Source organism: Taudactylus pleione, unplaced genomic scaffold (assembly GCF_031769625.1).
Source record: "Taudactylus pleione unplaced genomic scaffold, aTauple2 ptg000366l, whole genome shotgun sequence".
Lineage (NCBI taxonomy): Eukaryota > Metazoa > Chordata > Amphibia > Anura > Myobatrachidae > Taudactylus > Taudactylus pleione.
This window is the reverse complement of record NW_028284767.1, coordinates 6137604-6161732: the sequence shown is the minus strand read 5'-3', so window position 1 is coordinate 6161732 and position 24129 is coordinate 6137604. Positions and strand designations below refer to the sequence as shown.

The 24129-nt window shown below is 46.6% G+C and overlaps 1 protein-coding gene across 1 annotated transcript in view; it reads left to right on the top strand.

Moving 5' to 3' along the window:
- The first annotated feature begins 2361 nt into the window (after positions 1-2361).
- LOC148508446 (uncharacterized) overlaps positions 2362-24129 on the top strand; it is a 38297-nt gene continuing 16529 nt past the window's right edge. The window contains exons 1-2 of the mRNA XM_088444509.1: positions 2362-2608; positions 11028-11099. Of these exons, the coding sequence (XP_088300635.1) occupies positions 2362-2608; positions 11028-11099 (319 nt within the window). The remainder of the gene's footprint in view (positions 2609-11027; positions 11100-24129) is intronic.

The following is a 24129-nucleotide window of genomic DNA, read 5'->3' as shown; positions in this document are numbered from 1 at the left end:
TGCTGAATTGCAGTGTAAGTGTAAGTGCTCTTATTTCTACATGGATCCTAGAATAGTGCTGTTGTAAGTATGTACCGATATTATGACGGGCATCAAACCAACTGTATGGATAGGGGTGGTGCAGTCACAGAGATGGATACAAGTCAACCCATGGCCAAATATACACATTTAGCTCCAAGCATGCATTGCAGGTGCAGGTGCAATTACAGCCAACTTGCATTTAACTCTGCATCAACTTTGTACATGCCCTCCTATAAATATTACCACCAGTACTAACTTTTAGGGGCAGTGTGGTTACAGTAATGTGTACAACTCAGCATACGTTTATCAGCATTTAGGGTCTGATTCAGAGATGGACGCTAATGAGATTTCACACAAATTGAGCAATTGCGCATACATATAAGCTACACTGCGTGTGCACTGCGTTCGCATTGTGATTACGGATGCACTTCAGAATACATTGCACAGTGATTGACAGGTTATCAGCGTTTGGGGTGGTGATGGGGGTGTGGCAGAAAAACGCAGGCGTGCCTGTCCGTTTAAATGCCATTACATGGGCGTGCATAATTTAGCCACAGCATGAGAGCCTTCTGTGTGAGGGGAGAGCTTGCAAGTCTACGGCTGGTCTGATCTTTCGCAAGGGCAAGATGGCCACAACAGTATTGGCAGGTAATCACAGCAGAAATGGCAGGTAATCACAGCAGAAATGGTAGTGCCCCTTATACAGTGCCCCCAGCAGTGGTCCCCTCTATTCAGTACCCCCAGCAGTGGTCCTTCCTATGCAGTAACACTTATACAGTGCCCCCAGTAGTGCCCCCTTAACAGTGCCTCCAGTAGTGGTCCCCCTATGCATATATCACAAAGACACACACAAAACAAAACACAATACTTACCTGAATCCCCACACCTCCGTCCTCCTGCTCAGCACTATGGGAGAGACGTCATGATGTCTCTCCCTTCACCCACTGCGGGAACTAGAAGGCGGAGCTCATGAGTGGTCTCCAGCCCGGCTCCGGCCATGGGTGCAGCAGCCAGTGAGAGTCTGATTGGCTGCTGAAACAAACACACTGCCACTGGGTAGTAAGGTTGTAATACCCGGCGGTGCTGGCAGTGTGTTTGTTTTACTGTGTAGTGCGGACCACATTCGCAGCAGTCCGCACTACACTTATTGGAACAAACCATGAACCTGGACTGCGGCCGGCGGCGCGGCGCCAGTCCAGTGGCATCCAGGGCACGAGCCCCAGCCAACCCCCCTAGTTGTGCCACTGCCTGACCTTCTTAAATATTTAAATAAATATGGTGGTACTTCCGGTGACTTTTTTGAAAATATTTCAACACAGAACAGGTTCCATATTATATTTTCAGAGCTGGATGAATTTAGGTCCCCATACTAGTGTATGGGGACAGCAGGACAGATTGGGGTTGAAAGACAGTGATATCTCCTGCATTACTTTTATAATGAATAGCCGCAAACCTTCATTTTTACAAAAGTAGGTGAAAATTGTGAATTTCTACAAAAGCAGGTGAAAATTAAGTGATGATGAATGGACCCAATAGTGAGAGACATGTATAATATAATATATTAATAATATATGATCAACCTTTACTGGCTGTGACTTGTAACTGTTGGAAATGCGGGTGTACAGGTGTGGTGGTATGGCAGAGTTATGTACACACCAGTGGGTGCTTATCACTACAGACAGTCCAGTTGCTTAACCAGTAGCAAGGCTTACTGAAATATATGTGATGTACAGGTGTACTCACTGTAATACACTGGATATGATGGCGCGAGGCTTGAGCGGAGCAGGGTGTGCAGCCGGTGAGTGTATATAGCTTGTGAGTAGCAGTACGGGATGCTGGAACAGCAGTAAACGCAGGTAATAACAACAGATCTTTGAGAACTAGGTGGGAGACGTCTGTCTCCCACTGTGTCACTCTCTCACACACAGTACCAAGATGGCGCTATGCATGTGCAGCACTGAGCTCTTTGGCTGTCTTGGATCAAGGAATGAGCCTTGCTGGAGGTACTTTAAACATGGAGTCTGCACAGCAGCGCACTACTTTATCTACATTAACAAAGTGTGCATGTACTATGCTGTATATAATGAGGATACAAAAATATTCCATGATAACAAATACCTTGCTCTAACTGCCCATTTCTATATAGTATAATATATATCTAATAGATACAGACAGGTTGATGTTTATTTTTAAGAAAGTAGCTCTGTTACATTATACAGGTTGTGTGCAAAAATATTGGAATCTTTCTGTCTGATGTCATAATGGTGATGTCATAATACTGACACTGTTCTACATTATAGAATCTGACCACCACCAGTGCATGGGATACAAAGAAACTGAATGAACACCATGTGGCTAAGGGAATCATCAGTCTTTTTATTTGTTAATTACATTGCTTTCATTATTTCTGCTAATGGCTGTTTGCTCTGCTCGGAAGAAGACAGCTTATATATGAAATATGATCTCCACTTCATGTATCAGAAATATTTAAAAGAGAAAACAAAGATCTCAGGTGCTGTAGAAAAAACATATAAGTTATTTTTCAACCAGGAATTCACTAAGAACAATCCAAAAATGTCTTTCACCGGTGAGTATTATATTATATATTTACACTGATGACTTTAGCAGCAGAATAATGCAATCTTAATGGCAGTTATGTGCAGTTACGTAAATGAAGCTGTATAATGTAACAGAGCTACTTTCTTAAAAATAGAGATCCATCTAACTGAGGGTCTGACTCAGCAAGGAACACAGTTGCTTATACGCACGCAATCAGCTGATTGACGTGTACCGCGCATGCATCACAGTGCGCAAACTAGCCGCTGCGTTTGGGACAGCGATCACAGAGGCTACGCAGACCCATGGCAGAGTGATTGACAGGAAGTGCCATTTGTGGGTGGTGACGGGGCGGGAGGGGTGGTTGGTCGAACGCAGGCGTGCCAGTGCGTTTCAACACCGTTGCATGGGCGTGCATAAATTAGCCACTGTGATACTAGTCGCCGTCTAAGGCCTCATAGCGTGCGCAGAAGTAAGCAATTCCTGAGTGAGGTCTGACCTGCCTTAACTGTACGTATGGGTCCGATGTTACCCAATGTTACTGATTGTTTAGCTATGTTGTCAAAGTATACGGCTGTAAGGGGAAGTGGGCGTCCTTATGTTTGGCTGCGATCGCAATGTGAAAGCTGATATTAGCAACTGCGTAGCGTGCGTATAAGTAGAATAGCGATCCATGCTGAATCAGGCCCTGAGTTAGTCTCAGGGCTCCCACCCAGGGGTATGATCTCCCCCCTCCATTCCTTCCTTTCCTCTTGCTTTGTCTTCCTCTTTTCCCACTTTCTTTTCTCCCTGCTACAGTTTTATGGTTTATATGTGAAACTGTGTTGAATCCATTATTTATGCTCCCATTGCTGTATTATTGCGTTCAAGACTTTGATCCCTTCATTCATTATATGTGGGTGCTTTTTGGATATAACTCTTTGTATCTGGTGTTGTATTCTGATTTTTGGAGAAAGAGAATGCAGGTGCACACTCTGAGTACTAAGAACAATGATAGTCAAAATAATCCTGATATTACACTTGAAGGCTGGAGTCTCAGCCTTCAAATGTACAATGTATCATATATGCCTACTCTCCAGGGGTGGCCGGGAGTCTCCCAAAAATCGGATGGAGCCCCTGGTACCCCGGAATAGTAGGCAAATCTCCCAGCCACCGTCACCCCCCCTGCAACCCCTGTATCGCCCCGGACCGCCCGCATCCCAATACATACACCCCCGCAGCGGGAAGGGGGCGGTGACACGTTTCTTGCTGAATCGCAGGGCCACAATAACGCAATCGTGTGGTCACTCCCCGACCCGCCCCTAATACTACATCACCGTGCCACGCCTCCTTCTGCCACACCACACCCCCCACAGTAGAAACCTCATTTGTGTCAGGAAGGAGGGAGCTGAATGTCGGTAAGTATGCAATATATGCATTATATGCATAAATAAATGTACTTATCTAGAATGAGAACATGAGTGCACTGAATTTCAAACACAGACTATAGTGCTATCATGATGCTTGGAGGTTTCTAGCACCCCATTCACCATGTGGCAGCAGGGGTGTATGGGTTAGGATTGCACCTCTCTTTTTGCTCTTGCTTGGTAGCTGGTTTATACGTTGACATAAAGGTGGTATGATGGTGGTGGTGGTGGTGATGTGTACAAATTAGGGATGAGCGGGTTCGGATTTCTGAAATCTGAACTCACCTGAGCCCCCTCAATCCGAGTCGTATCCAAGTCAGGCTCGACTTTTCCCGCCTGACTCGGATCTGAAATCGAGGCAAAACGTCATCATCCCACCTTCCGGATCTCGCGGGTTTTGGATTCTCACTCCGGCTGTGGACAGCGAAGAGGGAGGGTAGGAGCTAGGGCTGGCTGGGCTGAGTTGTGCTGCTGTTGTCCGTAGGGGCTGGCTGGGCTGTGTTGTGCTGCTGTCATAGGGGCTGGCTGGGCTGTGTTGTGCAGTCAGTTGCAGTCATAGGGGCTGTGTCCACTCCAAAGTCTATAGGGGCTGGCTGGACTGTGTTGTGCAGTGTCCCATAAAGGCTGTAGTCCTAGCGGGGTGCTGTAGTGTTGTCCAGGGGGTGATCTATGCATCAGGGGTGCTCCCCCAAAGTGCACTCCAAGAAAATTTTTTTTTTTTTTTTTCTGTTTGTGAATTATGTGCGCAGTAGCCGCACGTGCATCAACAAAGTAATGCCAACCGTGCGCCTGTGTCATAAGGGCCGGCTGGCTTGACCGTTAAAGGGTGCTGTAACCCTTTATAAGTCAAGGGCCGGTTTGGACATCTGGTCCAGACTGAAGGACGTGCCAACAATGTCAATTTCTGACATGTCTACTGTCACTGCATATGATACTGTCACCACTGACAGAATGGTGGAGGAATTATTTTCTGTTTGTGAATTGTGTACACTGTGGCTGCACGTGCATCAACAAAAGGAGCAGCGCCAAGCGTGCACCTGTGTCATAAGTAAAGGGCCAGATGGCTTGTCCGTTAAAGGGTCCTGTAACCCCCAAAGTGCACTCCAAAAAAAATAAAAAATTCTTCTTTTTTTTTTTCTATCTTTGTGAATTGTTTGGGCTGTAGCCGCACCTGCATCCTCAAAGCAGCAGCGACAAGCGTGCATCTGTCTGTGCACTCCAACAAAAATAAAACATTTTCTTCTGTGTTTCTGTACGTGCACCAACAAAGGAGCAGCGCCAAGCGTGCGCCTGTGTCCCATAAGTCTGTTAAAGGTTGGTGTAACCCCCAAAGTGCACTCCACAAAAAATAAACAATTCTTTTTTTTATGTGTTTGTGTGCGAAATGTATGCGCAGTAGCCGCATGTGCATCAACACAGCAGCAGCGCCAAGCGTGCGCCTGTGTCATAAGTCAAGGGCCGGTTTGGACATCTGGTCTGGACTGAAGGACGTGCCAACAATTTCTGACAAGTCTACTGTCACTGCATATGATACTGTCACCATTGACAGAATGGTGGAGGATTACATCGGTGACAGCATCCAAGTAGGCATGTCAGACAGTCCGTACCTGGCAGGAAAAAGAGGCAATTTGGAGGCCCTTGTACAAACTGGCTCTATTTTACCTGAGCTGCTCCCCCTCCAATGTGTACTCCGAAAGAGTGTTTAATGCAGCCGGGAACCTTGTCAGCGAAAGGCGTAGGAGGTTGCTTCCACAAAATGTGGAGAAGATGATGTTCATAAAAATGAATTATCAACTCTTCCAGGGAGACCAGCCTCCAAAACGTATAGAGGGGCCTGTGGAGGTGGATTCCAGCGGGGACGAATTAATACTCTGTGAGGATGAGGATGTACACAACACTGAAGAGGGTGAGGAATCAGTGGATGAGGAGGATGAGGACAACATCTTGCCTCTGTAGAGCCAGTTTGTGCAGGGACAGATTAATTGCCAGCTTGTTTTGTGGGGGCCCAAACGAACCAATCATTTCAACCACAGTCGTGTGGCAGACCCTGGCGCTGAAATTATTGGTTTGTTAAAGTGTGCATGTCCTGTTTATACAACATAAGGGTGGGTGGGAGGGCCCAAGGACAATTCCATCTTGCACCTCTTTTTTTTCTTTGCATTATGTACTGTTTGGGGCCTAGTTTTTCAAACTGCCATCCTGTCTGCCACTGCACTGTCACTCCTAGATGGGCCACGTGTTTGTGCCGCCCACTCGTGTCGCTTAGCATAGTCATCCAGCTACCTCGGTGCAACCTTTTGGACATAAAAACACTGTTGTGAGGTGTGAGGTGTTCAGAATAGACTGGAAATTAGAGGAAATTAAGGTTATTGAGGTTAATAATAGCATAGGAGCAGAAAAACCCGCAAATTCTGTGATTTTAGCTGTTTTTATGCTTTTTAAAAAAAAAATACAGATCCAAAACACAAAACCCAGAACACGGAAGGGTGGTTTTGGCAAAACCAATCCAGATCCAAAACACGAAGAAAGATCCAGATCCAAAACCAAAACACAAAACGTGGCCTGTGCACACCCCTAGTACGGAATGGGTATGATATACCGCCGGCCGCATGGCCGGCGGTTCGATTCCCGTCAGCGGCAGCCCGACAGGAGCAGAGTGCGAAGCAGCGGAAGCCCGACAGCGCTGGAAATCCCAATCGTGGATAGGTAAGTATGTACTAACCTAACCCTCCTTAGGGGTGCCTAACCCTAACTTCCCCCCCAAGTGCCTAACCCTAATCCCCCCTCTAAGTGCCTAACCCTAACCACCCCCTTCCCCGCTGCCTAAACCTAAGTCCCCCAGGGGGGTGCCTAACCCTAAGTCCCCCCCGGGGGTGCCTAACCCTCCCTGTCCCTAGCCTAACCCTAACCCTCCCGGGGGGGGGGGGGTGCCTAACCCTAAGTGCCCCTCGGGAGCCCTAAACCTAACCCCCCCCCGCGGCTGTCCGCTCGCGGCGCCCGGCATCCCTACGATCGGGATGCCGGGCGCCGGTCTCCCAGCATCGGGGAAATGCAGGCGTCTACATCTAGACGCCCGGCATTTCACCCACGCCGGGATAAGACAGTCGGGAGTCGGCTTCCCGATTGCTTCCCCCTAGTACAAATAGGTATTACAGTAAATTGGGTGTCAGACATCTCTCTTCCACAAACAATGGAATTTTATGTACAGTGCTTACTGTCACGACCAGGGTTTCTTGGCATGCCGGCCGGCAGGTAATACCTGTGAGGACGCTATGACGAGGGGCATCTGGCGGTGGCGCTGGTGTCTGGCGGGTTGCATTGGCTGTGCGTAGTCCTGTGCGGGCATGCTGTCACTCTGGTCTGGTTAGACCTGGTGGTGCTTCCGTTCTGCTCTGGTATGGGCGACGCCATCTTGCCTCTGGACGTATGACCTAGTTGCCCTATCCTGGTGTGTCATATGCTCTCTCTGGCCTGTCAGTGCAGCACTGGGTATTTAAGGGAGTGCAGAGCTTCCTTTCATTGCCAGTACAACGTGTTTCTCAGCGAGAGCTGAGAGAGAGTTCCTGTGCTTATTCACCTGTCTGTTGGGATCATTACCTAGCCTGCTTCACCCTGCCTGTTCCAGCCCCCCTGGATTCTCCTGCCTCCTCCATTACCTCTCCCTTGCCTGAGTACCTGTGTCAGCTGTTACCCTGCACCTTGCCTCCACTTGCATTTCCTCTGGACATTATTTCTTCAGCCTGTAATTCATTTCAGCCTCACAAAACCTGGAATACTGGACTGCCTTCTCTTATCACTACCTGGACTTTTTCCCATTGCTTCACTACAGTCCCCAAGTGCACTTTAGTGCTATACCCGGACTTTTTGTTTTGCCACATTCTTGTCTGTTAAGCCACTCATTAAAAACTCCACATTTTATTTTTAAATCTTCTTCAGTGTCTGCTCCTATTACCACCCCGGGCCCACAACAAAACCGGAACCTCACACTTACGTTGCTACTCCAGCACAGCACTTAAATTGTTATATTTACATCATTAAATACATATCCTATAATTCATGCCTACCAACATCAGAGTTCTCGGCAGCGGGATAGACGTAGCCAGACCACCTGTGCTCATGACACCACCACCGGTGTTTTTTTTTTTTTTTTTAAGGAGAAATCCCCCTTTTTATGCTGTACACCATGGAAACACCCATCTCCTCAGTGTGTGACAGTGCAACACCTCCCAATCCCCGCCTATCGCCCGCTGCGGAATTTGGAACAAACATGTGGGAGAGTACTACAAAATTGTGACTGTCCCGACAATTGTGGGATGATTTGGAGGTATGCCTAGAGCGTCCTCTTGCACAATTCTTACATAGCGGTGTCACATGGTGGTCACACTTACATTTCATCATTAGACAGTGTTTAATAAACACTGAAGAACATCCATCACCCATGCTGGGCTTTGTGGTTCCACAGCACTTCTGTGTCTCTCAACTCTCTCTCATGCTTCCAAGAGGAAGGCTATTGCTTCCCTCTCACTGGGCAGCTTCTCTACTCTGTCTCTCATTGTTGGCTCTATGAGCCCTGGGAGTAACTGCTGCAGTGTGCAGCTCCTCCTGTCTGGAGCAGGCTCCAGCCCGGTCTCCTCACAGCTGGCTCTAGCTATCACCGTCACAGTTTGACCAGGGTCTGATTAACAATGGAACAGATGTAGCTCCATGTAACATTAGTCCCATCATTATGACAGCAGGATAATCAGCTACCGTCGGCCATAAATCCTAAGTATTTCCTCACAATATTATGCAATTTTTTTAATTTTAAATATTCACATCCACACAGCACTGGCCACACCCACACAGCATTGGCCACACCTCCTCTGTTTCTAAGAATAGGCCCATGAACATTTTCAGCCCTAATCTGCCCCTGAATTTGACCACACTCTGTGGTGACTCTTGCCCGCCTGTGCCCCCAGTTATAAGCAAGTTATAGAAGGCAATGAGCAGTCACAATTATGAGCAGTAGGTAACTGAAAACATTATTTGAGAATAGGACCTTTCGATTTTTGGGCACATTAAAATGGTGTACTGGGCAAACTAGGATACCTACTGAAGAAAATCTATATTATATTATAACCTATGTCCATGACCCCTTCCATCACCAGAGTTCTCAGCAGCGGGATAGACGTAGCCAGACCACCTGTGCTCATCAGGTACACAATGCTCTGCTCCTGGACTTCTCACCTTATTTATGATTGCAGATACCTGTATTGAGCTAGTTAATAGATGAGACAGGTGTTTCACCACAGGTGGCTGCAATCACAAATTAAGAAGGAAGTCCAGGAGCAGAGCATTTTGTACCTAATGGAATGGGTCATGTTGGAGGGTCTGTTATAATCAGCTATGGTCTGTCCTGTCTCCAACATGCATGCACCAAGATCCTAGCTGGTGAGGACAGAGAACTCGCTGGGTCGGCGAGAATGGGGTAAGTATGGGGGTGGAACGGAACTAATGACTCAGGGGGGTGGAGTGTGAGAGCGGTGCTGGATAGAGCAGCGGAGAGGGGGATTGAGTGGGAGGAGGCCGGGGCGGGACAGAGCAACAGAAAGAGGGTGAAGAGGGACAGAGTGGAGGGGGGAAGAGATTCTGATGAGGTGCAGGGCTAAGCGAGGGGAGGGTGGACTGAGGTGACCCGGTGACATATGCCAGGTCCCTTTACTAATATACAATAATTATTTACACATACATTACATTTTGAAAAGCTGAAATACTAATATGATTCAGTTTCTTGTGAATTTTTCGGCAGCAACCCAGTGACAAATAAAATTATTGTAAATAAATCAGTAACACACAACTTGTAATGCACCACTGGCCACACCCACACAGTACTGGCCACACCCACACAGCACTGGTCACACACACATACAGCACTGGTGACACACACACAGCACTGGTCACACCTCCTCTGCTTCTCATAATAGGTCAGTGAACATTTTCAGCCTTAATCTGGCCCCGAATTTGTCCATACTCTGTGGTGACTGTTACCCGCCTGTGCCCCCAGGGTGTGTGACATATACTGTAGCACAAATTTCCAGTAATTCAGCACTCATCCTTGGGCACAATCACCTCATCCATGTGCATATATGTAGCTCAGTGCAGATCTTTGGGGTGTAAGGTCTTTGATATTTGTTAGCCTGGGCAGAGCCATCGCGATAGATAGATAATCTCTAGTGGGTGCTTCCTGCACTCATCTTTGTTACTGGGATGCTCTTCAAGAATCTCCAAGGGATGTACCACACATTTGTTGCACTCTACTTCTGCACTTTAGCATTCTCATGGAAAACAATAGCCAGCTCTGCATTTCTATTATTGTTGTTATTGTTTTAGATCAAACAACGATTCGGAATGTAAATGCCATCATTGCCGAATATGATTCAGTTTCTTGTGAATTTTTCGGCAGCAACCCAGTGACAAATAAAATTATTGTAAATAAATCAGTAACACACAACTTGTAATGCACCACTGGCCACACCCACACAGCACTGGTCACACCCACACAGCACTGGTCACACCCACACAGCACTGGTCACACCTCCTCTGCTTCTCATAATAGGTCAGTGAACATTTTCAGCCTTAATCTGGCCCCGAATTTGTCCATACTCTGTGGTGACTGTTACCCGCCTGTGCCCCCAGGGTGTGTGACATACTGTTGCACAAATTTCCAGTAATTCAGCACTCATCCTTGGGCACAATCACCTCATCCATGTGCATATATGTAGCTCAGCGCAGATCTTTGGGGTGTAAGGTCTTTGTTAGCCTGGGCAGAGCCATCGCGATAGATAGATAGATAGATAGATAGATAGATAGATAGATAGATAGATAGATAGATAGATAGATAATCTCTAGTGGGTGCATCCTGCACTCATCTTTGTTACTGGGGTGCTCTTCAAGAATCTCCAAGGGATGTACCACACATTTGTTGCACTCTACTTCTGCACTTTAGCACTCTCATGGAAAACAATAGCCAGCTCTGCATTTCTATTATTGTTGTTATTGTTTTAGATCGAACAACGATTCGGAATGTAAATGCCATCATTGCCGAGAAGATAAGGATGTTACTAGGGAAATATAAAGGTAAAAAAACAACATAGTTTATATTTATGGAAAGTCGTCATTGCTGAGGTAATAGTGAGCAGTTAGCTCAGATATACTAAGATAACATTACTGAACTAATCCTGGCAACTCCTTTCACGTTGCATCTGCGTTGGTTTGCGGCTCACATGCAGTATTACTGTTGCTAGGTGCAGGACCATGTTCATCTGCATTTCATTTCAACAGCTGATTCATTTTAAAATGCGGTTTCCAGTGTACTGATTGTGGCCCTGATTCAGAGCCGGACGCTCTGAAAGAGCACTCGCTCTGAATTAGGGCTTTTTTTTTTTTTTAGTGCGGCCTCCCGGCCGCCCGCATAGCTGTGGGTGACCACCCACAGCTATAGCAAGCGGCCAGGTTGATGGCCAGGTTGATGGTCGCTATGGTCAAGACCATCGCGACCATCGGGCTTGCGACAATACCCTTGTGGTAGGGTCACATCGCCACAAGCCCCAGAGAGATTTCAACTCTAACAGAGCCGAAATCGCTCCACTGACGTCACTCGTGAGGTCAGTGGGGCCACCCCCCAAACGGCAGGTGTTCACATGGGAACGCCTCCGTTTGGGCAGCCACTCCCGCGGTCCGCCCACCAAAGGGGGCGAGCTGTCACTCGACAGCTCGCCCCCTTTGTTGCGAGACCCGGAGCGACGGAGTGCCCGTCGCTATCCGGGTCTCGCGCATGCGCACTGGCCCACCATCGACCCAGTTGCAAGCACAAAGTGCTTGCGACCGGGTCTGATTCAGGCCCTATATTCAGAAACCTCTTGACATGAATTGTGCTGTTGAAAGGAATGAGCGAACCAACATAGAAATGGTTCCTACTAAAACAAGTAGGGGTCTCCGTGTTAGACTAAATCTCGCCCCAGTTTATATGGCCTAAACTGTGTTTCAATTATTAACAATTACATAGGCAGCATCGCGTCCCCTTGTCTTAGTGGGTACCAGATACAGATTGTCAGCGCAGAGGAGCCTTTATCCCCTTACCTAGCTTTGTTGCATTGGATGTCTTGACTGATTGGCCCCCTCTGAATGTCACACGCTCTGCATATATGTGAGTGGGGGTACCATAAGACAATTTATGTCCATTTGGGAGTATGTTTTTATATAGGGTTCTATGGCCACTGGGGTTGGAGGGAGAGTGTTAAATAGTTTGCAATATGTTATGTAATTTATTGTTATGGTATGGTCTGCAATATACACCATGGGGTGCTAGACACTCCCCTATTAGGGGGGGGGGGGAGAGAGAGAGAGAGAGAGAGACAGAGACAGAGAGTCCCTGATCCTTGAGATGTAAAGATTGGTTTAATGAGAAATATTTAAATATGTATGACCCAAAAAAATATGTAAACAAAACACAATGTACAGTCGTTAAACCCATGCTAAATATATTAATAAAAACACACACAAAAACTTTATGTATTCTAATGGGATGTAGTCATAATACCGATCACTGGAGTTCCGTTGCTCAGAATGCCGGTGCTGAGCCCTGATTGGAGGAACTTAACATATGTTCCTTTAACCCTTGTGATTGGCTGAGAACGTAGAGTGTGCTGTACAGGAAGCTCTGACCCTTCTATACTAGGAATGGCCATCAGTGTTACCACGATGGCAAAATTAGCAAGTAGCCATCGATGGCTACAAACTATTAAATGGATGAACATCGATGGTTTAACCAACCGATGGTCATCCCTGTTTTGTGACCGACTGGTCCGTGGGCCTATCATAACCTTGGGGCGGGGCTTCGTGGGTTCCAGGGGTGGAGCACTGCTCCGAGTCCCGCCACCTTGTAAAAAAACCCAAAACATTCGGTTATGCTTAGACATCGATGGAGGGAAATTATTTGGTTCTCCCCCATCGATGGCAAAAGCATTCAACATCGTCCATAAACCATCGATGATTAAGAAAAATCGATGAACGATGACCATCCCTATCCTATAGTAAGATTTTGAGCAGATCTGTTGGACCTCGGCCTGCCCGTATCCCATACACAGAATTCAGGCCCTCAGGGCCTTTTTCATAATAATAATTTAAAACAATGTTATTATCTGGGCAGCTGACAGACCCCTAGGACTAATGTTGGACTGGAGCATGAAGAGCCTACAGGGGAATGCCATGGCAGGGGCCTGCTGAAGGGGCGTGATGAGCCTTGGGTAGGTATGGCCATTAATTGGAGGGATGTGGTCATTTATGATACAGACAATTGCATAGAATACATAGTATACATACAAGCACCTAGTTTACATACCTATACATATACATAGTATGCATATATATGTATACATATATACATACACGCACACACAGTGTACATATACATAGCATACATCTTGTACATACCTATGCATAGAATACATTATATATATATATATATATATATATATATATATAATTAGTATGGATACATATGCAGTGTACATACATAGGGGTATATGCATACAAATACATAGGGGCATATTCAATTGGGCGCAAGCTTTAGCGAGGTAAAAAACCTTGCGACACTCGATCCCCATTTTGGAATACGCCAGGTATGCACGCTCCCAATACCCGCGGTATCCAATTAAACAAAAGTGGACGCTGGGTCTTCAGCTCTGAAAACCATGCGACGCATAAAAATAAAAAATAAAAAAAAAAGAATTCGGTACTTATCTGCCCGGGGGTCTCCGCTGCTCCCGGTGGCCTCCTCTCTGCCTTCTCACTGGAGAGGGGGCTGCTGGGAGTCCCGGGGGCGGCTGGGAGGCTCCAGGGGCTGGTGGGAGGGGCAAGGGCTGCTGGGAGATGTAGTTCTCCAAGTGCCTATTCCGGGGGAGCCACATAGACAGTGGGGGGCCCACACACACACACACACACACACACACACACACACACACACACACACAACACTCACAAACACACTTCCAAACATTAATAAAAACACTCACACACACTAACATACTCACCCTGCTGCAGAAGACCCAGCTTCCAACGCTTGATGAAGACACCGTTTCGGAAGGTGAGTAATTAAGGACTAATTAAGCTAATTGGTAACTTATTGCTTTAATTAGTCCTCGGGGGGGTACCACCGGGGGGCAGGAGCTAGTCTCTATTTTTTCCTAAAATTACTGATTTAGCAAAAAACACACTTGCTCTGGAGGTGCGTGAAAAAAAACCTCCCGGATTGTAAAAACAAGAAAAAATCTGCAGCTATTTGAATAGCAAAAAACCCGCACCTGCTGGAAAAACCTCGCAGGTGCGAGATTTTTGCTATTCTCGCACCCAATTGAATATGCCCCATAGTGTACATATAAGTAGTGTATATATCTATACATTTACATACAGTGTAGATATGCATAGTATACATATGTATGCATAGAATATATATACTTAGTATGCATACGTATGCAGTGTACACAGGGGTATATTAAGAGCGGAGAGGGCCTGTGTGCATTCTCCATACAGGGCCCCCTCCTCTCTTTCCCTGCGCAAAAACGCCAGAAAAATGGTAGCGATGGCCATTTTCCAGCGTTTTGTGCAGGGCTGAGACACCTGACGCGGGACCTCGGAGAGGTAAGTGTTGGATAATATGGATGCAGGGTGTGCGGTGGGGGCCTGTGTGCCCTGCACCCATTATAGATATGCCCCTGAGTGTACATATACATACCTATACATATAATAATAATTTTATTTATGTAGTGCTTTTCTCCTAAAGGACTCAAAGTGCTTTACATTTGCGTTTACAGTACAAAATAAGCTTAACATAGGGACATTTGTGAAATGCTTGGGTGAATAGGTGAGTCTTGAGTCTATTTTTGAAGGATTCTAGAGTGGAAGCCTCTCGAACTGTGCGGGGAAGTGAGTTCCATAAGGTTGGAGCCCCCAAAACTGAAAGCTCGACCCCCAGACGAATTCTGGGAGATTCTAGGTACTGTTAATAGTCCTTCGTCAACGGATCGCAGTACTCGTGTGGGACGGTACGGAATCAGAAGCTGCTTTAGGTACCTTGGGCCATGGTCATGTAGGGCTTTGTAAGTTAGCAATCCAATCTTGAAAACAATTCGCCATCTGACAGGCAGCCAGTGAAGGGAGTAGAGAGTGGGTGTTATGTGGCTGGAATGAGGCTGGTTGGTTAATAGCCTGGCAGCTGCGTATTGTACCATCTGCAAGTGGTGCAATTCTTTTGCTGGGAATCCAAGGTAGAGGGCATTGCAGCAGTCTAGGCATGATGATATGAATGCAAGTATGACTTTAGGCAGATCTTCTGAGGGAATAAAGTGCTTGATTCTGGCAATGTTCCTCAGATGAAAGAATGAGAATTTGATTGTGGCTGATACCTGATGTTTAAGTGTCAATCCACCATCCAGGACAACACCAAGATTCCGCACATGTGTGCATTGCATACCCTGCACCCATTATAGATACGCCCCTGCCTGTGTCTCCATCCCCTTCTTAGCACGCAGCAAGAGTTTACTTTTTTATTTTAAGGGGGGAGTGGCCACACCTACCACAAAGGCCACGCCCAAGAGCACTGGTGCCCGGGATGGCTCTCTATGGGCCTGACTTTGTATTCATTTGGGACTTTGGGGGAGAATTATCAAAGGCCTATTTTTCCTGAGATTTCACAACTGCCACTAGCAATTTTACCCTCTAAATTTCTTATCCAGCAGTTTGCGGGCTTCAGGGTCGGACTGGCCCACAGGGGTACAGGGGAAACCCCCGGTGGGCCCCACTGCCTGAGGGCCCACCCCCTCCCCATAGGATCAGGCTCAAGACTGTGCATCATCATGCATGCACTAGCAGTATTCACTATATATACATTTTTTAAGGGGCCCAGTCCATGCACTCTCTAATGGTTAGCCACACCCCCTCTGGAGGCTGACCACACCCCAAAGTATGGATCGTTATCACTGCATTGCCCTGGTGGGCCTTTTGTGCCCCAGTCCGTCACTGGCGGGCTTAGAATGCAAATCAGCGGTAATGGACGGTGGTTTTGATATGCCAAACTCGCTGGCAACTCACCTGAAAAGCCACCAGAAAATGGCTCTGACTAATGGTGCTCATACACAGTACGATTTTTTACCAGATATGGACAGTTTTCGACGGGTTGTACAGACCAATCATATGAAAATAGGTGTTTTTTGTGTGTTCTGCGACCCCGATGCGCGTCCCCCCCGTCCTCTAGTTGGATCGCAGATCAGATGGTTTTGCAGAGAGATCTACGATCCTTTGAGTACAATGTGATACACTTCTATGCATCTTATCGTATGATCGTAACGATCAATCGTACACCATTTAACCACATCTTATGAAGAATTTCAGGGGAAGAATTTCAAAGGCAATCATACAACACATCTTACCAACTTTGAATTGCACGGGGGCCTTAAATGTACGAGTGATTTGTCTGACCAGAACCTAATATATATGGCGATCATTACTACTTAATTAAGGGACAGAAACCACTGTTTATGGGGCACAATTATTTAATGAATTTATTATTAGGGACAAAATTATTGTATAAAGCAGACAATATAATATTTGATAAATATAAAGTGGACATTAGTATGTGTAACTGGATAACAGGGGGCAATAATCATCTAATGTTAATTGGGGAACATATTAATTGATGACAGATGCATACTGACAGTTGTAGTGTTACAAGTGTACAGTATAATCTGTGCCTCCATCATTATTTATTTAATAAGAGACTTTAAGGGTGGAAAAGTTATTACTCTTGGAATTCCATTTTTTTATACCAAAAACACACAGCCCATGGGGTCTGGGAGGTGATTTTATTATTTGGGACCCACCCCTCCTGTAATACGCTGTCCAGTCTGTAAACTCATTATAATGGGGACACCATGCTGATGATCTCTCCATTGTAGTGATAATTGATGTCATTAGGAAGACATTTGCAGGATTGGTTTGCCTCACTACCCTATGGGGGGTTTACAGAGTGTTTAGGGGTTTGCTTTCAATTTGCATCCTACTGTAACTGAGCACCCTGTTCCTCAGCATCAGAATCTAACATTAAAATCAGCCCATGTGTGGCCAGGTTTAGGCAATGAAATTGAAATGTTTTGTTATTGCACTTTATTAATAAACTAACAACCCACACCAGCTTCGCACGAGAGCAATTTTGAATTTATGGCAATTGACTTTTTTTTAACCGAGGTCTTATAAGATTGCCTTGTACAGTAGATGACAGTAGTTGTTTTTCCTGCCAACATCAACACAAAGAAATTTGAGTTATGGTAGACTTACCTTGATAACTCCTTTTCTTCGAGATCCATAGGGTTCACAGGGATACCATGGGGTAATGTAGTTGGATAGATCCAGGCACCAAACAGTTAAAGCTTTCAGCTCCCAGGATGCCTCGGGTCCTCCTCCATATATACCCACCCCAAGCCACAGGCCTTCAGTTTTGTAAACAAGCCACAAGGCAGGAAAAGGAAGAACAATCATACACCAGAAACACTGTCACACAATATGAGGGAATACATCACCGAAAAAAAAGAAAATGCATCTAATGCAGCCAGGTGTGTCAGGGTGGGTGCCCTGTGGACCCTATGGACCTCAAAGAAAAGGAGTTATCAAGGTAATGGTGCATATACACGGGAAGATTAAAATACACGATATGAACGATATCGTTATCGTTCATTTTCTGGTCCCTCCCAACCCACCAACAACCTGCAAGGCGTGGGCACGTATGGATGATAATGGCATCGTCCATCGCCCGTGCATGCAGGCCAACCTGGTCGACATCGACCAGGTTACTATTGGGACCCGTGATAGTTGATCGTGGGTCGTTGGTGATGTGCTGGATGATCGATTTCAATCATCCAGCACTCCGAGTCTACCATAACTCTAATTTTCTTCTTCAGGGTCCATAGGGAACCACCGGGACACCATGGGGATGTCCTAAAGCAGTTCCCCTAGGGTGGTGGATGCTTCTGAACAGGAAGAACTCATCGTCCAAAGGAAGCATCCTGAGAGGCACAAGTATCAAATGCGTAGAACCTAAGAAAAGTGTGGGCCAAAGACCACGTGGCTGCCTTGCACAATTGTTCAGCAGAGGCACCACGACTAAAAGCTCATGATGGCCCTACAGACCGAGTAGAATGTGCTGTCACCATGTTTGGGACAGGGAGATCAGCCTAAGTATACACCGGAGAGATTGTCATACGTAACCATCGAGCCAGGGTCTACTTATTAGCTGGCAATCCTCGTTTGTGAAAACCATATAATACAAAAAGAGCATCTGATTTTCTAACATAGGGCCTGATTCAGACTCACTCGCGAGCGGCTGTCCACTCGCAAGTGGGTCGATAGTCTGCACTGAGCATGCGCACGACGGAGGGAGCTCCGTCGTGCGCATGCGCCAGACACGACGAGCGAAGGACTTTCCTTCGCTCGTTGTGTCTGATCAAAGGGGGCGTGCTGTCGATGTTGATTGACAGCACGCCCCCTTTGGTGGGCGTGCCAGGGGCGTGCCTCCCTGACGGGGGCGTTCCCAAGGGAACGCCTACCGTCAGAAGCCGGCCCACTGACATCACTAGTGGTGTCAGTGGGAGTGATTTTGGCTTTGATAGAGCCAAAATCACTCCGGGCCTTGCGGTTGAAAACCTCAACCGCAGGCTCCGGCTCGCAGTGGCGATGGTCGCGATGGTCACGACCATCGCGGCCATCAAACTGCACGCTCGTATAGGCTGTGGGTGGTGACCCACAGCTATACGAGCGTCCAGGAGGATGCTCCATAATTATGGAGGGTGGCCCTCATTCAGAGCGTACGGCTCTGAATGAGGGCCATAGTTTGCACTCTCCACATATATACGGAGAGCACGAACTACATCCAGGGAAGCTTCACCTACAGAGAGGTCTGGAGCCCGAAAAGCTGGAACTGCAATTTCTTCATTTACATGAAAACGGGACACTACCTTAGAAAGGTAACCCTCCCTTGTACGAACAGCTCTATCCTGGTGAAAAATCAAAAATGGGGGAGCGACAAGAGAGTGCTGCCAAATCAGAGACTCTGCAGGCAGAAGAGATAGCGAGGAGAAAAAGTATTCACTGTCAACCATTTCAAATCTACAGAGTCCAAAGGTTCAAATGGGGGAGCTTGTAGCCCCTTAAGAACCAAAGACAGATCCCACGGTGCTACTGGTAGGACAAAAGGAGGCTGAACTCCCTGAAAAAAAAAATCGAACATCTGGTAATGAAGCAATCTTTCTCTGGAACCAGACTGTCAATGCAGAAACCTGCATTCTCGGCTAGGCGGAGACCAAGGTCTAAACCAGCCTGGAGAAAAGCCAGTACCTGGGAAACCCTAAACACCTTAGGGTCATACTTTCTGCGGGAACACCATTGACCAAAAGAATGCCAAATTCTGTAATAGATGTGGGCAGAGGCAGGCTTTCGTGCTCTAAGCATTGTTTGATTCACAGAGCTGGAGGATTCTTTGGCTCTTAAGATGGAAGATTCAAGAGCCACGCCGCCAAAGCCAGACTAGGTAACTATGGATGCCGGCAGGGACCCTGCATTAACAGATCCTGCCATAGAGGAAGAGGATATGGACTGTCTATGGGTAGATTCTGTACTGTATGTCGGTGAACCAATGACGTCCGGGACAAGCCGGAGCCACTAGTATTATTGTTCCGCCTTCCTGCTTGAATTTCCTGGGGACTCGTGGGAGGAGGGACATTGGAAGAAAGAGATATATCAGCTTGAAGTCCCATCTTACTGCCAGTGTTTCCACAAATGTTGCTGATGGCTCTCTTGACCTGGACCCATACCTGGGGACCTTATGATTGTGACGTGATGCCATGAGATCTATGTCTGGTAGACCCCATTTGTTCACCAAGCGCTGCAACACTCCCAAGTGGAGAGACCACTCTCTGGCATATATGTCCTGACAACTTAGGAAGTCTGCTTCCCTATTGAGGACTCCCTGTATGAATATTGCCAAGATTGCCGGAAGATGACATTTTTCCCAAATCAGAACCTTTGTCACTTCTTTCATTGCTTCATGACTTTGTGTGCCTCCCTGATGGTTGAGATAGGCCACTATAGTTGCATTGTCGGACTGGATCTGGACCGGCCTGCCCTGGAGCAGGTCCTGTGCCATGATCAGTGCTTTGTATACTGCTCGCAGTTCCAGAATATTTATTGGCAGATGACTTTCCTGATTTGTGCATCTTGCCTGAAATTTATGACCCATCACTGCCCCCCATCTGCGAAGACTGGTGTCCGTGGTGAGAAACACGCAATTTGGAATCCAGAATGGGTGCCCTCTTAGCCACCACAGAAGGGAGAGACGAAATTCTGGAGTGTGAAGGATCCTCTGGGAATTTATTAGATGATACTGTCCGTTCCATCTGGAGAGAATCAATTTTTGCAGAGGCCTGGAAAGAAAGTGAGCATATCCCACCATGTTGAAGGTAGATACCATTGATCCCAGGACCTACATCGCTGATAGGACGGATACCCTTCGCTTGTGTAGCAGTTTGCATACTCTCAATGACAGGGCCGCAATCTTGCCCTTGGTACAAAGGCCCTTTGTGCTTGAGAGTCCAGAAGTGCTCCCAGATGTACCATCTGCTGTGTTGGAGAAAGAGAGGATTTCTTCCAATTGATGATCCAGCTATGCTTCTGTAGGCAGGCTATGGTCAGCTGAATATGGTCTTGTAAAACAACTGGAGTTTGTGCCAATATCAGAAGATTGTCCAGATATGGTAGTATTCTGACTCCTTGACGCCTGAGATAGGGTGTCATGACTGCCATTATCTTGGTAAATAACTGAGGGGCTGTTGATAGGCCAAAGGGCAGCACCTGGAATTGGTAATGTTGCTGTAGGACAGCAAACTGTAGAAATTGTTGGTGAGATGGCGTAATAGGAACATGTACATACGCATCCTGAAACCATAAATCTCCAAATTCCATTGCCAAAATAATTAACTGGAGAGTTTTCTTCTGGAATTGGGAACACTGATAAATTTGTTGAGGGTTTTTAAGATTTAAAATAGGGCGATGAGACCCATTTGGTTCTGAACCAAAAATAAGATTGTAATAATAACCCCTTCCTTGTTGTAACACAGGAACCGGTATTATTACCCCTGCCTGCAGCAGGGAATGAATGGCCTACTGAAGGGCCATTTTTACCACACCTGATGGAGGAATTGTGCAAAAAAAGTTCTGGGGAGGATGCCTCCGGAAAGTGAGAGCATACCCCTGAAAGACCACTTCTCAGACCCAGGCATCAGTTGTTCTTTGATGCCTGCAATCCGCAAACTGAAGAAGTCGGCTCCCCAGGAGGAGGCTCGCCTCATCAGGTCGAGGGTTCATCGTTTGGCTTAGAAGCTGGACGCCTGGCCAGCTCAGACCTCTTAGTTCGTCGCCTGGTTGTCCTGTGAAAACTAGATGGCCTGGAGCAAGACACTTCCTTAGCTCGTCCCTGAGGACGCAAAGACAGAAAACTGCCTAGACTCCAATGTAGCCGTAGATGGCAGACCTAAGACAAGAAATATCAGGGCGCTTAAATAACACTTGTATTATCTGTAGCTGCAGCAGTTTAAAATAAAGGGAAAATTGCAACCCCACACAACACTAGAAAATGAAGAAAACTGCGCTAATATACAGACAAAATGAATAAATTTATTAAATAAAAAAGTAGAATAAAAATACCAAAAAATAAATAGTTATCAACAATAATGCATATATAAAGATGAATGGTGGATGGAATTAGTGAACCACTAAAATTAACCACAGAAGTATCTGAGGATTATAATGATATCAACAATATAGGTATTATAAGATAAAGTACATATGAAAAATGGCATATATTAGACAATAAAGAGCATGTAATACACAATGAGTATCTATATTAAATAGACTCACTGATGAGTATAGATGATGCAAATATTGCTGTATTAAGAGTTATTGAACAACAGCCGTTGTGTAGCAAAAGTTCAGTAGCATCAATGGAAAATGTTTAGCCACTTGATTGTTGATAATTTATTAATAGCTTCTTGTAGCAACACTGTAACCGCAAGCCTGCAATAAAGGTATCCTTTTTAAGTGTCCACAATAATGTGTTGTCTGTGATATATATTGTGTAGAGAGGTGGTTGGTAAATAGCAAAAGTAAGAGAGTCACCCCGTTGGGCGCATGATATAAAAATAAGCTTTGAACACTGACCAACCTCAAAGTCACAGACGGCAGCTGATGTTAACAGCGCGGCTCTCTGTCCAGCTGTACGGTGGAGACTGCTAGCCGGAGAGGAAGGCAGCCTCCGTGTCTCACGGCTGTAGGGATCAGATGGTAGGCTCTCTATCCGGCTGCAGGTAAAATAATAAGTAGTGATGATCAAGCCCGGAGAGGATGCAGGAAATATTGGATGGGTGAATAAGCGCGGCCGCAGCTTATCAGCTGGTTACAGGGTAAAACAATTGTAGTGGATACTGGCAGGTACGCGTTTCATCCCGTCTCGGGACTTTTTCAAGCGCTCAGCGCTCGCGAGCGGGTCTGACTCAGGTCCTGTGAGCATCTCATATACACGAGGCAGGTAGGAGGAGCGACCCAGACGTGTGAAAACCTGATGGGACCGCGTCTGGGTTGGGGGAGGAGCTGCCGGGGGAACGCCTACCTCCCCTAAGCTGTGTCAACCGACTGGATACGCTTGACTCGTGGTAGTAGAAGCGTCTGTTGCCGATCACCGGCGTCAGACAATAAGGCCCTGGTGGTCTAGTGAGGATGCAGACGCTCCGGGTCTTGACTGCAGTGGCTTCTGGTTCATCTACGCCGGAAGAAAGGACTGCCGTGCGCGATTCCCTGTAAGCAAGGAATCACCTTACCGAACATCTCTGTGCGTCCGGTTGCAGCATCGCTGCTAGCACACTCAGTCAAGATCCGCCAGCTCTATTGCTGGTGTTGCGGCCCAGCTGAGGTAGGAGTCGCCGAAGTATATGCGACTTAATTCAGACGCTCAGTACTGCCAACCCAAAAACAGAAAAAATTAAATAAAACATAAAAATAAAAGCTTAGGACTGCCTGAGCAGTCCACTGTTACAAAGGGATGCAGTCAGGAAGCCGACGGTCGAAATGCCGACCGCCTTCCCAACTGTGTAATCCCGACAGGGAACAAATGATGGGCGTCGAAATCCTGACGCAGGCAGGTTAGTTTAGGGGCTCCCGGGGGGACGTAGTGTTAGGCACCCCCCCCAGGAGGGTTAGGCACCTCCCCAGGAGACTTAGGTTTAGGCTGTGGGGAGGGGGGATTTAGGTTTAGGCACTAGGGGGGGAAGGTTAGGCACCCCTAAGGGAGGGTTAGGTATAGGGGGGGGCGGGAGATGGTTAGGGATAGTTACCACACTTACCGATCGGGATTTTCAGTGTTGTTGGTCTCGCAGCCTCGGGATTTGAACCATAGGTCCGGCGGTCATACATACCGATCACGTTACAAAGGTGGGCTGAATCCTGCCACACTAAATGTGCAACTGGAAGCCTGTGGCTGGGGTATATATGGGAGGAGGACCAGATTCATCCTGGGAGCTGAAAGCTTTACCTGTTTGGTGCCTGGATCTCTCCAACCACATTACCCCATGGTATCCCTGTGGATCCCTATGTACCCTGAAGAAGAAAGATTAAGTTTTGACATGACACACAAAAGGGCCACGTAAAGTTGGCCATGAGCAAATTAGTCTTCGCTTAATTCAACTTCTGTCACGTTAAGTGTCTGTCCCTGTGCTTTATTTATTGTCATGCCAAAGCAGACTCTTACAAGGAATTTGACTCGTTTGAAAATAAAGACTCGTTTTTAACATAATTTAAAATAGGAACAGTAAAAAAAAATGGAAAAACTGAATTTTTTTTTATCAGGAAACAGAGCTTACATAATTTTTTCTGGAGAACCCGGATAATAAGTATCAATCTCTACATGGTATAAAGATATTTCACAGCGATGGACTTTATTGTAACGGTTTAGGCAGTGTAAGACAAGAAAGCGCTCGGACGTCCGTTTTTCATTGACTTGCTTCACTAAAATCGT